Raw genomic sequence first — 17,358 nt, 5'->3', positions numbered from 1 at the left:
CTCTTTATACTTCATCCAGGGAATTGCACCGTCTGCATTCAGCCTGCACAATGGACTTCTTAACACACTGCGCGCGTGTGTGTTGAAGAGTGTGATAATGAGTATAGTACTCTATTGATCAAACTCAACCCATTTGGAGTTAGAATAAAAGACAGTAGTTGAAGAAGGGAATGATGGTGGGAGAAGTGGTGAATCAGAAAACAGGGTGAATAAAGGATGAAGAGCGAAAATATTATAAAAATTTAAAAAAATAAGGGAGCGAATACGGAAGAGAATGAGAAAATAAGGAGGCCAAAGAAGCTTGGATGTTGGGTGGGGAAAGAGGATAGACTGATGAGAAAAATAAGAGGAGATTGTCTAATCATCGGTTATTTACCACTTATGTCTCTCCAGGTATTCATATGGAACATCACGGACTCCAAGATACTGACAGTCACCCGTGTGCGTGCGTGCATGTGTCCCCTTTTATGCTTTTCCCCATAATCCAGGGTGTAAATGGAGTCTTTGAGAGCAGAGAATGAGGCCATTACCAAGTATCAGTTTAATAAAGAGCAAATTGCTCTCGCTCTCGCTCTCTCTCTCTTTATCTCCTGCTCTTTCACTCTTTTTCTTTTTTTTGAAAAGAATGACATGTCATTATCAGTCCACTCTGAGTCTCCCTGCTCAAGTCTTGGGTTTTTGTATCAGCGATGCGGAGGTTGGTGGCTGGGACATTTTGAACCCTGAACTTATTAGTTGGCATAAAAGGCTTTTGTTCTATTCAAGAATAGGGCCCTGTCCTTTCCTACGTGGAGCCTTTTCTCAGTGGTGATGACACAAGCTGTGGTCGGCACGAGATGCTGTTGCTTTTGCTAATTTTTTTTTCAACGTAATATTTGTACGCAGTAATATTATGTTTTGTGAGTTGAGGCGCCAGTATACAAACAGAAGTGCTTAGCAGATGGTCAAACGGCGTCTGAGTTAGTTCCAGAAATAGAAATGGTGCCTGAAGAGCTACATCTTACAGCTTTGATGCTTCAAGGGAGAGTTCACCCCAAAATGAAAAATTCATATTTTTCCTCTTATCTGTGGTGCTTTTATCAATCTCTAATCGACCTTCCCTCGAATGTAATAGAAGGCAAGAGGGTTGTGTTCATAGCTTACCGATAACTGCTGAAACTAAATGTTTACCTCGTCCGTGGGTAGATGTACGCTTCCTTCTGCACGGTGATGAGGCTGGCGGATGTCGTTCAGCAGAAGGAAAATAGTTCCTACATGAACACGGTGTGTGGATTATCTTGACTAACTGTGAAGTAAATGAGTTCTGGAGCGAGACGTTGCTGTTTTCCAAATGTTTTTTTTTTTTGAGCACCCAAACCGAGTGCCATAGAGTTCCATGTAAATACTTCTCTACGGCTGATACCTCAAACACTGAGCAACTCATACCAAAACTATCTGGACGAATACATATCACTGCAAGTAGTCAGTTCAATTCATTATGGAACGAAAGATTGTTAGCATCTGTGGAGAGGACAGATTCTAAATTGATCATGTTGGAGGTTTTGAAAATTTGAAAATGGAACAATCAAACTAACTATAATGTACTTACATTCAAGCTTTAATTCTTCTCATGCTGATGCAGGCAAAGTTCTACAATCATGTGACTGTGACTGAGTCAGACTAGTCTTCAGTGTCTTGAAATCTGACATGAGGGAACTTCATTTTTTTCTTTTCTTGGTAATAATCTGTGATTGGGAACAGATGTTTTGATCGGTTACTTTTCCTTTTAAAATGCTCAGAAAGCTGAAACGTCATGTATGTGGCTTTGAATGAATTCTTGCTGGTATTCTGCTCTCTCTCACTAGAAGTCCTGCCAGCTCCTCTTATTTAGTTGGCACGGGATTTGTTGTTGTTTTTTTGCTAGGAAACGGTGACAAAAACAAGCAACCAGCCAATTAAGGGAGACGGCGGTGGTAGCCCGTTAATGGTAGAGAGGCACAAAAAATGTAATCTACCGTATCAAATGCCCACGTGGTTTAGCACATGTGGGAAAAACAGCCCCAAAAACCAGGAGAGCAGAGCACATGCGCTGCATCCGGACCAGCTTGTTATTGTCATGTACATTGTGGTTATTTGCATTAAAAACACACAATCCTAATGATGATGAAATAAATGATTGTATTTCTTTGATCACACTGGTAGTTTTAATGATGTATTATAAGCTGCTTAGAGCTACTGTTGGAAAGTCAAACGGTCGCAATTGTCTCTAATATTTATTCTATATTGCCGTGAAAACGTCTCCACCAAACGGCAAACTCCGTGCTGTCTGCAGAGCAGCCGGGTCACCGCCGTAGAGAATTTGTTCCAAATGTTGCTGTACTGTTTGATAAATAAGATCTATGTTTAATACATAGAAATATGGCTTTAGTGTTGCTGTTTTCTCTGTCTTTGTTTTTGTAATTGTTTTGTCAGTTGTTTGTGGATGTTTTAGTGCCATCGTAGAGCCTGTCAGCCTGTTAGCGTGAGTGCCGTATTACTGGTGTTTCCATTTCCCAGCATTCTGACCTGATGAAGATCCAAGTAGGATCAAAACGTTGTCATTGTTAAACTTTAGTGCCAGCTTCACCTCTTCCTCCAGAGAGGCAGGTTTAACTGTTACTTGGGATATTTATTCCTAACCTGTGCATGTATCTGTGTCTTACAGGAGTAACTTCCATTTGTTGAGGAAGAATGAGAAGTTACTGAGAGAGCTGAAGAACCTGGACTCACGGCAGTGGTGAGAAAATATTACAACACTTCCATATTACACTTCCAGCATTCCCCACTCCCTCCCTCTTTTTGATCTTTCTATTCAGGTTGTAGTTGGTTACTACAAAAAAAAAAGTTTTGACCTGCCAAAAGTTTTTCCTCACTTTCTTTCTCGAAAAAGTAACTGAGAAAGATTATCTTGGCGAACACGGGAGAGAAAACTATTTAGATCAGACTTAGAAAATGGATCGGCCAAATTGTGATACGCCCCATTTCATCCTTCTGCAAACCATGAGTTGCATCCCCTTCCATAGTGGAGTCATTACATCACGACCCCTCGTTGCTTTCTGTGAGGGGGAAACTCAGAAACAAACAGAAGCATGAAGGGGGAAGTACGTTGATCAAACCTCAGTAACGTAATATTCTTGTAGAAGCCACTCAAATAAATGTGGGATCTGTTTTTCAGTAGTCGACGCGTCGGTCATTATTGTTTTCTCTCACTCTCTTCTAGCCGTGAGACTCATAAGATAGCAGTATTTTATGTGGCGGAGGGCCAAGAGGACAAACACTCCATACTAACCAACACTACGGGCAGCCAGGCTTACGAAGACTTCGTCTCTGGACTCGGCTGGGAGGTAAGAACACTTTACTCTCATAAATGTTCAGACATCGTTTGCCTTCCTCATACGTACAAATTGCACAAATATATCTTTTACATTGTGTCCTTGAAATCTCCCGGATGATATTTAGGATGGAGTCTGATTATCTGATCTGCAACTAATGATTGAATCATTATCATATCAGTGAAGTGTTAACTGATTTAAGATTTCTAAGAAAACCGTTTTGTAGGTACGATGGTTAGAATAAACGGAAATCAATGCAGGCAGATTATATTTGTTTGTGTGTTGACTCAAGAAGAAATGTAGGAATGGATTCAACACAAAACAAAAAGCAGCTGTAGCCTTTTATCTTTATTTACTGTTTAAGAGTTAGAGGAGACTGAAGCGACTCAGGTTTATTATTCTATTCCAGTAAAAGGCTATAAAGGGAGATGTTCTTCATGTCCCTGCTTGTCATGGCTTTGTTTGTCCCTCAGGTGGACCTCACCACTCACTGTGGCTTCATGGGAGGTCTCCAGAGGAATCGCAGCACAGGCCAGACCACGCCTTACTACGCCACCTCCACCACCGAGGTCATCTACCACGTCTCCACCCGCATGCCCCACGACCAGGACCACAACCTCACCAAGAAGGTAACACCCACACACCTATCTGACTGGTGACAGCAAGAGTCTCCATTGTTCACTCTCTTCCGTCCAGCCAATGGAATGCCACCTTATTTCCTGCTTGTCGCCGGGTGAATTCACACACTCTAGACTTTTCAAAATGCTCTGGTTTGCTTGACAGCTGGATGGAAACGTACCTTCTCTCTGTCGAGCACTCATGTGTCTGTCCCATTATCTACTGTGTTGCCTTCTCTCAGTGTATCTGTGCGGTGAGAGAGATGGCGTAATTAGTAATCATAAGCATACTTATTGTTGTTGCTCTAATTAAATTTAATGAGGGGAGATGTGCAGTGACAGGAGAAAGATAATCCTCTCTACTCGTTCCCTTTAGATGCCTTCTTCTTTTCCTCCTTCCCAATCTCTTTTTATTTGCCTGGAATGGCATTGCAAATGAACATAGGTCGCTGCACACACACGCACGCACACACACACCTCCATCTGTTAATGTCAGTGTTTCGAACGCACACCAATGTTTCCAATAAGTCTTAGTAGCAATCATGTCTGTGTTTGTGTGTGGTGTGGGCTCGTATCAGTTCCTAGGCAGGCAGGTTTATTGTGTGCACTTGTGTGTGTGTACACCTGTCAACCCTCAGGCATCGGGGCGCTCTGCACATGGCCATAATGTCCCTTTAATCAGATCATACTTCCTGCTTCTTGGCCTATCACGTCGCTGCAGGCTCCTGATTGGATTATCAGCGCCTGGTCCGACACCATCCGTCTCCCTGATCAGCTGATGGCCCCATCAAACACGCATACTCTCATACACGCACGCACACACCACAAACCTGTTTAACGTGACACAAACACGCATCCGCTAAGGGCTTTATTCACATCAGTCGGCGCAAATGACCGCACGACTATAAATTTGTGTTAACGTTGGAAAAACAGAAGCGCTTACAGGCACGGACGTATACGGGGAGCGAGCACACATGGGGAGCGAGCACACACACATGCACACGGGGAGCGAGCACACACACACACGCACACGGGGAGCGAGCACATACACACACGCACACGGGGATAGAGCACACACACACACGGGGAGCGAGCACACACACACACGGGGAGCGAGCACACACACACACGGGGAGCGAGCACACACACACACGCACACGGGGAGCGAGCACACACACACACACACACGGGGAGCGAGCACACACACACACACACACGGGGAGCGAGCACACACACACACGCACACGGGGAGCGAGCACACACACACACGCACACGGGGAGCGAGCACACACACACACGCACGGGGAGCGAGCACACACACACACGCACGGGGAGCGAGCACACACACACACGCACGGGGAGCGAGCACACACACACACACACGGGGAGCGAGCACACACACACACACACACGGGGAGCGAGCACACACACACACGCACACGGGGAGCGAGCACACACACACACACACGGGGAGCGAGCACACACACACACGCACACGGGGAGCGAGCACACACACACACGCACGGGGAGCGAGCACACACACACACGCACACGGGGAGCGAGCACACACACACACACACGGGGAGCGAGCACACACACACACGCACACGGGGAGCGAGCACACACACACACGCACGGGGAGCGAGCACACACACACACGCACGGGGAGCGAGCACACACACACACACACGGGGAGCGAGCACACACGCAGGCTCACAAACGCATGCACTCACAGTTTGACGAATGTGTCCACAAAAGAGGTTAAACTGATAGACATACACATGTCCATACTGGCAGGTATTTATCAGCCGTCCTCCTGCCTTTCTCTCTCTCTCACTCACTCACTCACTCACTCACTCACTCACTCACTCACTCACTCACTCACTCACTGCAGTGGGATTTTAGTCCATCGCAGGGCGTTTGTCCAGCTCTCACTCTTTGCTGTGTGTTCTGCTCCCTCTCATACCGCATCTGCTTGAAACATGATTAAAGGATTACAGCTGCATTACACCAACTGATCACTCTGATGTCCGTCATTGAAATATTTTTGTTAAGAATAGTGATGAGAGAATCACCTCGGACGTTAAGACTCCACGTTGCCTTGTTAAACCGTGCCACCTTGTTCTTCTGATTGAAGGCCATAACTCTAAACTTCAGTTCACTTCCAGTCATGGAGAACAACTTGTGATCTAGTCGGACTGAAGTCGCACACACAGTAACTCGACTTGGACTCCAGCTCAAAGACCTGACACTTGACTTGGACTTGCAAAACAATGAATTGTGAGCATCTCTGACTCAACCTCAAGCTTATGAGTGAGGTGTGTGTGTGTGTGTGTGTGTGTGTTTGTGTGTGTGTGTGTGTGTGTGTGTGTGTATAAATAGAAATACATTTCATAAAGCTGTGCATCCTGATACGAGGGCTCTAACTTCACTGCCGTCCAAAACCGTCCTGAAATACAAATTCAACCAAAACCTAAATGACTCAATAGAAAGTGATGTCACAGTGGAAATGATAAGTTAGCTCACATTTTATACAATGTTACATATTGATGGGTTTATTCATATCACATTCATTCAATTCATAAATCAACTGTTTTTTAAATTATAATATCTTCAAACTTGTGTTTATTTAATTTGTCAGCATTATGGGTGTGCACAGGTGAGACAGAGAGAGAAAGAGACCGTGTAGCTTTTCTCCTTCTTTGTCTTCATCTGTTCGTTTTGCCGGGTAGGTGACGCTTTTGGGGCACCATTGTAACTGCCTGACAGCCGCGGTCCACCTTCTGGCTGTGTGTGTGTGTGCACGTGTGTGTGTGACAGAGTGCTTTTGCACCCAGAATTGTGTTCTGTCTCGCTATTCTACATCGTCGGAGGTTAATGTTATGGTTTAATTCCAGTATTTTTATTCTTACGCTACGTATTCCTTCCGTCCCAAAATGTATTTTGTATCGTCGCTGATTTAAAAAAAAGAATAATAATTCCATTCCCCGGACAACCGGATGCGCTTCAGTTGGAGCTCTGCTGACACACTGTCCGATGAAATGTGAACAGCTCTTTGGGTTAACTGATCCCAAATCGTTCTTTTCGAAATCTTGATAGGAGACAAAATACGTAACTGATTTTATTCAAATAAACATTTCAAAAGAAATGTATTCGTGTGTGCGTGTGTGTGTGTGTTTTGGCAGGCGTCAAGGTTAATGACAGCGCTGTCACCAGCCCTGACTGTGGCCCACAGTGTGAAAGTGAAACCCCGCACACACAACACAGAGTGGCGTAGCATCAGACTTGATCCCATCCGTCTTCCAGCCCATACTCCATCTTATCGGAGCTTCACTCGGTCTTTATGTCCACTCTCCATCTTCAAACATTCGCTCCATCACCCCCAGGGCCAACAATAGCACGTACATGCACAAAATCAAGAGCCTTGGGTTTATGATGGATACTGTCTATCTAGCTCATAGTCCGAGACTGTGTGTGTGTGTTTGGACGTGTGAGTGTGTGGTTGAAATTGACTATGTTTGTGTTGTTTATGCTTCAAGAAAAAAAAGAGTAATGTGAGATGTTGATTCCATTTTGCTTCTAGTATTCATTTCTCTTGTCTGTTCCGTCCTCCAGCTTAGACACCTGGGTAACGACGAGGTCCACATTGTTTGGTCGGAACATACCAGAGACTACCGGCGAGGGATCATCCCCACGGAGTTTGGAGACGTGCTGATCATCATCTACCCCATGAAGAACCACATGTACTCCATTCACATACTCAAAAAACCAGAGGTAAAAATAACAGCGTTCAGAACTTTCGTTACTGGACTCAAACGGCCAGCTGGCAATATTTTGTGCAATTATTATGTTTCGGTGTTCCCCAGAATCCTTCTGTTATTGGGTGAAAAATGCCTCTGAAACAGCAAGAGACCAATCAAGTCATCCAAATTTAAAGTTTACAGTCACAACGCATCATGTCACACTTTAACAGAGATTATTGTGGATATTATATCGATGTTTGAGCCGTTATATTTTATGGGTATGGAGTTGGGTAGGAATAAAATCGTGAATGTGCACAGTGTTTTGGTACATAATTGTATGTTTTCTACCAGACAACCCAGATATGCCTCCAGATTGACTAACAATCCTAGAGAGAGTCTTGCTGCTCTGGTTAATGCATCAGTCTAAAACACACAGACATTAATACCACAGCACTGATAGCCTAATCCTATTTCAAACGAGACTTAACGCAATAAAATGCTGCTTTTTTTTCTTCTGTATGACATAGATACCGCAGCACTAATAACATAACCTCATTCTGCTTCATTCATTCTACAAAGCAAAAAATATTGAATTATCTTGAATCCAAAAACAAGTTAGACGAGATATTCTCTGTGTCGTCGTCCTGAAAGCCCTGTATCCCGTCACAGAGTGCTCGGCTCGGGGACCTGCTCCACAAGTAAATTCAATAAGAAGCCTGGCATTATTCTCTTTGGTGGATTCCACAAGCAAAGTATGGAATTAAATTTGACCCACTCAAACCCCAGTGGCTCCAAGAGATTATTCTGTTTCATAAATCTATCTGGAATCGTACGTCTTTGAGAGGCTTCCATGGGCAGTGGATTCATTATCAACTATAAAATGTATTTCTGCTTTAATGCCTGTTTTCACTCCCTGTCTCGGTGTCTGCAGGTGCCATTCTTCGGCCCACTGTTTGACGGTGCCATAGTGGACATGAACATTTTGCCCACCATGGTCAGAGCCACAGCTATCAATGCCAGTCGAGCCCTCAAATCCCTGATTCCCCTCTACCAGAACTTGTATCCTTTTCAAAGCCCTGCTCAGAGTCTGCAAAAACAGGACCAGAAGCCAAAGGTAGGTCACTCGTTCTCTGTTCATTGCCTTCGCTTCCATCTCCGTGCCAACGCCTCACAGTCGGCTCTTTAAAAGTGAGTTGCTGGCAGCAGGCTCAGCTGAGCTTCTCAAAACTAGTTTGAATGTAACTTCTCCATTGTGCTGGCCGCTGAAATCCTTGCACATCTGCGCGTGAGCGAAAATGTCGCTGCTCGCTCAGCTCGAGTGTTAAGAACAGCAAATCGATGTCCAGCGGTGTTTGGCTTTCAGGGTATAAGTGCTACTGTGATAGAGCTGTGTTTAGTCGGCTCTGAAGTGCCATATATCAAGTGTGTGTGAGGAACAGACAGACAGACAGGCAGGAGTGCGCAAGTGTGTGTGTGTGTGTGCCGTCCGACTGCTTGATCCGATGCGATGGTAGTTGTGGTTGGAACAAGCCCCGGCGGTCGATACTTATCGATGACTCTCCTCTCTAACGCTGCTTCTAAATGAGGGGGCTTTGCTCTCTGGTCTCAAACGCAGACATGCACACTCACACACTCACATACACACACGTGTCCACGCTTACACACACACTCTTCTGTCTTACAAACACGGACATTCGATTACACTCACACGGACGCGAGCTCCTCGGAGGCACAGCAGTGCAAGTCCATCCACATACAGACATGCAGATGCATGCAGTGTCGGTTAAGAACACACACACACACACCATTGTGAGGTGACACTGTCCCCTGTTGAGGCGAGCTGAGCTACCATCATTGGATACCGATCATTGGAATTTCTTCTAAGCAGCAGTTGAAGCAATTTGATTCCCTAATGATACTTTCTTCCTGTCTGCCTGTTCTTTTCTTCTTTCCCCGTCGTTTCTGCTCCTCATTTTCAAATACAATCATGTGCACGTGTACAGTATGAACATAACAGGGACCCAGTCATAAAAAAAAAACACATTTAGGAAACTGGTGAGCAGGGAAAAGAGGAGACGGACGGTAAATAAAGAGCAGACACTTTTATTGCATTTTAAGTCTGGATTGAACTGGCCTTGAAAATATAATACATAAAAGTCCTAGCAGCTCGTGCTAGCAGCGCAGGCTACCCGACAGCCAGAGTGACAGCTGCTTACAAAGATTGATAGCTGCCAGTGACATGCCAATACCATAACAGTCTGAGGAGCATCTTTTATGCGTGGCATCCGGAAGGGCAAGGCCTTTTGAAAGAGAGCGGTGAGGTGGTGAGGCCTCTCCAGTCAAGGTAGCCGTGCAGTGACGACTATAATAGCCCAGGCTAACTTTAAGAGACACACTGTGGATGAACAGGAAAGACCTTGCTGGCCTACAAGGCATAATCTAAACCAGTGGTCGCCAACCCGTCGATCGCGATCTCGGAGACTTTCCCTGTCGCTCTCCAAAATGAAATAAAAATAAATTCAGAAACACATTGGGCCTCATTCTCGTACATTTTCTGAAGTGTCTTCTGAAATGTTTTCTTACGGACTTCGGAAGACCAACGTCAGAAAAGATCTCCGCCTGATTCATGAACGCCTGAAAATGGGTTCTTACCCAGCCGAAGTGTTCTCAGCTGTGCTCCCCCGAATGAGGATTCTTAAATTGAACGCGCGTTCTCGTGCACCTGGATTTGCATACAGAAACGCCCCGCCAGTTCCTTATAAGGGCATGCAACTGAAGAGACGCGTGCACAATCGACAGACTTCACAGGCAACGCGAAAGCAACTTCAGACTGATTAAAATCATCCGGATCTAGTCCTGTAGTGTTTGTCTCTGTACATTGTAATCCTAGTTTGACTTGATTATAGTGAATGCATTGGGTGCCTTCCATTTCAGCCCATCATACAATATTCATCATTCGATAATTAAGATGGACTTGAAATGTGTTCTTTTATTTTTGTCATTCATGTTTTTTTTCTCCATTGAATGGTATATTTCACACTGAACTCGTTCATCTTCATCTCCGTGTCCAAATTAGCATAAAATATCACTGGTATGTAAAAACTACACGAACAACAAAATAGATGTAAATGTTGATCAACATCGTATTCCCTTCTGCTCATAATAAAACCAGTAAACAAGTCAAAAGTTGACACTGTCAGGTCCATTCTCCATCCATTGTGTGCGGCCCCTTTAAGAGTTAGGATTTGGGAGTGACGCGGCTATGAAAGCTAGTTTATCCGTCTTTCCTTTACAAGCAGGAAAATTATACATCTCTTTATTTGAGAAAAGTTCATATTTGTGTTGTCAAATTTCACTATGACCCTGAAATTCTGTCTCTTGTGTTATCATATACTGAATGCAAGCAAAACTACAGAGCAAAATCACACTCTTTCTGACTGAACCAATCTATGAAATGTCTGAAACAATGGCTATCCGCGGCCCCAATCCTAGAAACGCCCCTGGTCTGGACAGTCTTTTTCTCTCAACGCCTCAATAGGTAGATCTTGCCCGTCACCAAGGCAGAGGTCGGGGATCTTGGCCTTAAGAAGGTTGGTGACCACTGCTCTAAACTATAATAAAGCCACAAAAACGCTTCCCTCAGCACACAGACGCACTCAAAAGAGGATGTGCAGATGCAAAGATAGAAATGTCTGGTCCACTAATTTGTTTTTATTATGACCCCACGATTTCAAACTTTATCCACTCAAATCTAAAGTTCTGAACAGTGTCGCGTTTTGCTTACCCGTGTCTTTTACCCTTGACTCTCTTTTTTTCTGTCATTACTTCCTTTGTACCTGGTCTTAATTTGCCTTTTTGTGTCCTGCCTCCTCCCTCTTCTCTCTCTTTGTCCCTAATTACTTTGCCTTCCATCCATTTCTCCCGTCCCTCCTTCGCTGTGTCTCTCTTTTTTTCCTTTTTTTTTAATTTAACCTTTATTTAACCAGGTGAGTCCCATTGAGATTAAAAATCTCTTTTTCAAGGGAGACCTGGCCAAGACAGGCAGCAACACAAGAAACACATAGTTACAGGCAGAAAACACAGAACAATACGTTAAAATAAATTAAAAGAAAAGTTCTTCACTCGCCTCTCGTCTTTACGTTCTCTTTATCCAACTTTCTCCCCGCTCTAACTTTCTGTCAACCCTCCCTCCCCTTTCTCCTCCCCTTCTTTTCTCTCCCCCTCTCCTCAGAGAGGTAATGTAAGTGGTGGAGGTGACGCTAGGTGGAAGGGGCGCGGAGAGATGTGGGGGGACGGGGGTGTTGAAGAAGCCATTTTGCTCTGCCCCGTCCGCCCAGCGAGACGGAGAGATAGGCTCAGTGTGGGGCTGTGGCTCGTAGCTAACACCCCCAGACCCCATTGTGTTTGTATGTATGTATGTATGTATGTGTGTGTGTGTGTGCGCACCTTCTCACACGTTAGACTGTCTCAGGTTTTGTGTGCTTTTTGTGAGACTCCAGCGATTTGGTGTGAGCCATGTCGACATCTATACAACCGTGTGCATTTCCGACATTGTTTTGTCTGAGGCTGCGTGTGCATCCATATACCTGCCGCGTGTGTGTCTTTGTATGTGTGTGTCACGCACACGTGCCCGATGACACGTGTGTCGCACGCTTGTTCTGAGGCGTCTGTGTCCTGGTGCGTATTGATTGGTAGTAGCAGCAGGTCGATGTCCCTGACAGGCTGAATTACAGTAATCAGTCATTATTGACTCCCCATCTCTCCGCTACACACGTCTCTCCTCCCCCGTCTCTCGCTCTCTTCTGTCTCTCTTGTCCCGCATCTCTGCCTAAACATCCCTCTACATCTTGTTGTGCTGTAATTTTTTTTATGCCGCTGTCTTGTATCACTCTGTCCCCCCTGCCGGGATTTTCTCTGTCTCGCTCTCTAATTCTGTCCCTGCGTTTCCTCTCTTGCCTCTCTTAAGTCCCTTATCTCATTGCATCTCTGTTTCTCCTTCTATCTCCATCACGTCGCCTGTTTTTCCTCTTTCTCAGATTTCTTGACTTCACTCATGGTCATCCTCTTCACTGCTAAATCTCATCTTCCCGAAACTACGAGGAACTCTGACATCTTGACTGATGTCGAGGACGACGCATGTGTTATCTCGGTCTCCTCGGAGACCAAAAACACGTGAAAGTTTGAATACAAGTACGGGGAGGCCTTGTTGGTAAATTGATACATGGGTAGGGTTGGGTATCGTTTGGGTTTTTTCCGATACCGGTGCTAAAACGATACTTTTAAAACGATACCGGTGCCTAAACGGTGCCTGAACCGATACTTTTTTCTTCAAATTGAACAATATATTAACTGTTTATACTATGAATATAAATAAATACAAAACACTTGGCAACTTATTTAAAAAATACAAAGTTTATGCACATGTGTTACTGCAAGTTAATAAACACGTTTACTGACATTTGTTTTGCTGCTGTTAATATTAACTGTCTTGATTGATTTCCTCTGCCTTAGGATTGCTATACATATATATATCTATATCTATATATATATATATCTATAGATATATATATATATAGATATCTATATATATATATATATATATATCTATAGATATATATATATATATAGATATATATATATATAGATATCTATATATATATATATATATATATATATATATATATATATATATAGATATATATATATATATATATATATATATATAGATATATATATAGATATATATATAGATATATATATATATATATATCACGCATGCGTGTATGTGTGAATGAAATTAAATAAAGTTATTGATAAATACATTGTTTTAATTGCAATAACTATAACTGAAAGTGTTATTTAACATAGTAACTGATTTAATTAACTGATTATTAATTTAGAAAAACAATATTATGGAGGAAGTCAGTAGCCTGCCAGCCGTTTGACAGATCTTCTTCTTTTTTTTTTTTTTAATAAATCATGGCCGAAGCTTCGCCAGAATGATGGAGGGGTTTGTTTCTAAGCGCGCACGGCTCGTCCGGTTGTAATTATACTATGAGTGAGGAGCGGAGGACCGAGGCTATCGTTACCTGCTGCCAGGACGGAGTCATCAGAGTAGTGTACAAAAGTATTTAAATCGGCTCAGGCACCGAAAGGAAGCACCGGAATCTGCGTTGCGTTTCGGTCCGGTAGATACCGGTCGTATAGGGTTGGGTTTCGGTACCCAACCCTATACATGGGACGTGTTGTGAGAATGCACACACTCTAAATTCAGAGTGCTTTGTTAGTCTGGTGCCAAATCCACTGAATTTAAAAGACAATAAAGTGACACAGGCAGCCTGATGGAGAGAGGCGGACGTACCGCACACGAGGGTTTGATGCCCTTGTGTGCCCCTCAAGTTCTGCATCAAGCGGTGTTTGTGTGATTGTGAGTGCTGCACTGTGACATCGAGCCTCCTCACAGAGGGGCTGACGCACAGAGGCGAGTTGGGGTGGGGGGGGGGGGGGGGGGTGGGAAGAAGGCTGGCAGGGCAAAGTGTGTCAGTGGTTAACTGGCATTTTTCTCTTCTGTCTTTTTTCTGTCTATCTCTGTCTGTCTTCCCACCTCCCTCTCTCTGTCTCATGGCCCTCGGGGTGGTCCATCTGCCTTCTCTCTCTCCCTCTCTCCCTCTGATCTTTCATTCACCATGACCACAGCCATCCAGCACACACACACACACACAGAGTGCCAGGCTGCTAGAGCAGCTGTGTGTAGGCACAGCTCTATCTCACATATCAGCTCATTGCAGCAAGAAAAGCAGTCCAAGACTCCCCGACAAACACACACACACACACATGCATACACACATGCATACACTCCTTCTCCATATAGGGCCTCACCATGTAGTTAAACACAATACACACCAGCAGGTTTTAAAAGTGCTCGACCCTCTGATGAGCAGCGGTAAATCTTTGTTCCTCCTGTCGGCCCACCACAGTGGAATCTGAACTCCTGAGGAGAAGAGATGAACGTCAGGAGCTGAGCGGCGTATTGATGTCACCACTCCTTAAAAGGATGGTTCTGTTTAGTTTTTTTTTGAAGTGGGGTTGTTTGGGGTACTTATCCGTACTCTGTGTAGTACCTCCAGTCCATGGCTAACGGCACGCCCCCCCACAGTTTGGAGAAGCAGACAGGAGTGCTGGCACAGAAGTAATGCGATGTACTGCTGTGGACGGGGGAAGCCGTTATCTCTGCGCTCTTAAAAGTCATTTTACCTCGCAGAACACAGGAGCAGCTGATCTATCTGTTTGCTTGTTTGTGTTACTGTGTGACTTTGGTGTTATCAAAGGTTTGGGTCACACAAACTAACTTACGACTAAAGTCTGATATCTTTTCTTCCTCAGTGAGCCACGCTGTTGCACTGCGTGACAGATGTGTATTTATGCACAGCTGAAATAGTTTCCAAACAAAGGCACTTTTTACTCCTTCCTAGGTGTGTGTGCTGTTGTTAAAGGCTTGTAAAGATTGTTAAAGTCATAAAAGGGAAATCATAAGTGAAGGAAGTATTGAGCCACGGCCTGAAGAATTAAAAATTTAGAATCTTAAAGCACAGTTGAGAACATAATGGGCTATTTATAGGAAGTGAATGATAATTAATATTATTCATTTTTCTAAATTGGACCACAATAATTACAGTGTTGATTGGAGTTGCTCCTTAATGCTGCAGAGGAGACGTTTTTATATTCATGTAAATTAAAAAGCCGCTTTTCACCACCTTCAAGTTGAATCGTAATTTTTGTGACCACGTGTTCTGTGAGCAGAGCCTCCGTGGATCTGTCGACCGCTACGGCCAAGATTCACCTGTAAATCTCCTACAGCTGCTCTACCATCTGATAACTGTGTGAGCGTGAGAGAGAGAGTTTGTGATAGGTGTGTGTGCATGCGCACGTGTGTGTGTGTGTAAGAGCAAGCTGTGGCTGTCCTCCATCTGCTCCTGGGTGATTGTGGTTCTGGGGAACAATGTTGGAGAGACTCTAAGCTGCCACACACACACACACACACACACACACACACACACACACACACACACACACACACACACACACTAGTTCCAGCAAGTAAGTGTGTGTGCTTGAATTTTCAAATGTATATCACTCCATTTACATTTGTGTATTTCCCAGCGTTTATGTTGCATGTGTATATATTTCACTCTCAGGATTAGAGGTATTGTTTGTGTGCGTGCGTATGTGTGGGACATCCCCTCTAGTAGTTGATTGGCAGAGATAGCTGCACTGAGGCTAGGGTCAGCATATGGCTCGGTGTGATAGCGATGCTGTGTGTCTGTGTGTGTGTCTTTTTTGCACGTTTGTGTCACTGCCTCTTTTTTTTTTTCTTCACACTCCGTTCCCGGTGAAATGATGGCAGCTCTGGGCATGTAGCGCTATTATCCCCCATATCCTCACACACACACGCCCCGAGCGCAGCCAAACGCCCGGCGACTTGCCTGGCTTCTCTTTGCCAGCTCCCACAATGGAGCCCATTGTCCCGCTAAGGCTCCAATCTGCTGTGTGTGACGAGCAGTGTGCGTGTTCCTCACCGCGGCAGAAAAGGTGAGGTCAAAACCTGACAAACTGAAGACCTTTCCTTATCGCTGATGCTGAAATGGGGTCATGTTATCCATAACCCCCCCCCCCGAGCTCGACATCACAGAAAGCTGCACTGCCGCCTTTTTGACAGAACTGTTCAATTAACAAATACGTTAGATAATAATTACAGCTGCTGATGCAGGTGCATTGACATCTTGCTGATATTTCATGAAAATATATATATTTTTTAAGACAAATTACATAAATGAAGAAAGACAAATTGTCAGCACAATACATATTTTTGATGTGAGCGATAAAGCTTCTGCATACAGTATGGAGGAATATAAATGTATTTTTACTCGTCCGTTCTTGATTAAAAACAGAACGTTCCATGAGCAGCCATTATGGCAAATTGACAGCAAATCGAAACCACACGCAGAGCGGTATTTGATGCTTTAAAATACAATTAGGATTAGGTTAAGGGTCGGTGTATTAGTGGGGGTAAGGAAATGAATGTGGCCAGAGGAGGGCAGAGATTGTGGTTAATTATTTCCCGTCGGGCAGATAAAGGAAATGAAAAGGAAAGGGTGAGGAGGAGGAGGTCACAGCTAATCGCTCCCACTTCTTCTTGTGTGTGTGTGTGTGTGTGTGTGTGTGTGTGTGTGTGTGTGTGTGTGTGTGTGTGTGTGTGTGTGTGTGTGTGTGTGTGTGTGTGTGTGTGTGTGTGTGTGTGTGTGTGTGTGTGTGTGTGAGAGAGAGAGAGTGTGTGAGACACTTTCCGCATCTCAGTTAGTTTCACAGGCACATATTAGCACCGTGATGTTTGACACTTTGTAATCCGCATAATTTCATAACACACCGGTTAGTCGGATATTGTGTGGATTTCACTCACTCAATCAACGGGATCATTTTTAATCCTTGGGGGAATTAATTCCTAGAATTCTGCTAAACATTCACCTTCTCACCTGACTTAGGGAAGTGAATTTAAGCCCTTAAGACTGATTAACAAGCTTAAGCGACTGCTGGCAGGAGTTTGTCTCACAGGAGCAAACACTCAAACTCAGTGTTGCAGTAAACTCAACA

At 44.2% G+C, this 17,358-nt stretch overlaps 1 protein-coding gene across 1 annotated transcript in view; it reads left to right on the top strand.

Annotated features, from left to right (window-relative positions):
* ralgapa1 (Ral GTPase activating protein catalytic subunit alpha 1) overlaps nucleotides 1-17,358 on the top strand; it is a 64,442-nt gene that overhangs the window by 33,484 nt on the left and 13,600 nt on the right. Inside the window, exons 39-43 of the mRNA XM_079286889.1 lie at nucleotides 2,684-2,755; nucleotides 3,239-3,362; nucleotides 3,824-3,979; nucleotides 7,583-7,741; nucleotides 8,642-8,769. Coding sequence (XP_079143015.1) covers nucleotides 2,684-2,755; nucleotides 3,239-3,362; nucleotides 3,824-3,979; nucleotides 7,583-7,741; nucleotides 8,642-8,769 — 639 coding nt within the window. The remainder of the gene's footprint in view (nucleotides 1-2,683; nucleotides 2,756-3,238; nucleotides 3,363-3,823; nucleotides 3,980-7,582; nucleotides 7,742-8,641; nucleotides 8,770-17,358) is intronic.

Source organism: Melanostigma gelatinosum, assembly GCF_949748355.1.
Source record: "Melanostigma gelatinosum genome assembly, chromosome: 16".
Classification (NCBI taxonomy): Eukaryota; Metazoa; Chordata; class Actinopteri; order Perciformes; family Zoarcidae; genus Melanostigma; species Melanostigma gelatinosum.
Note: the sequence above shows the minus strand (reverse complement) of the source record. Positions and strands in the feature narration are given on the sequence as shown.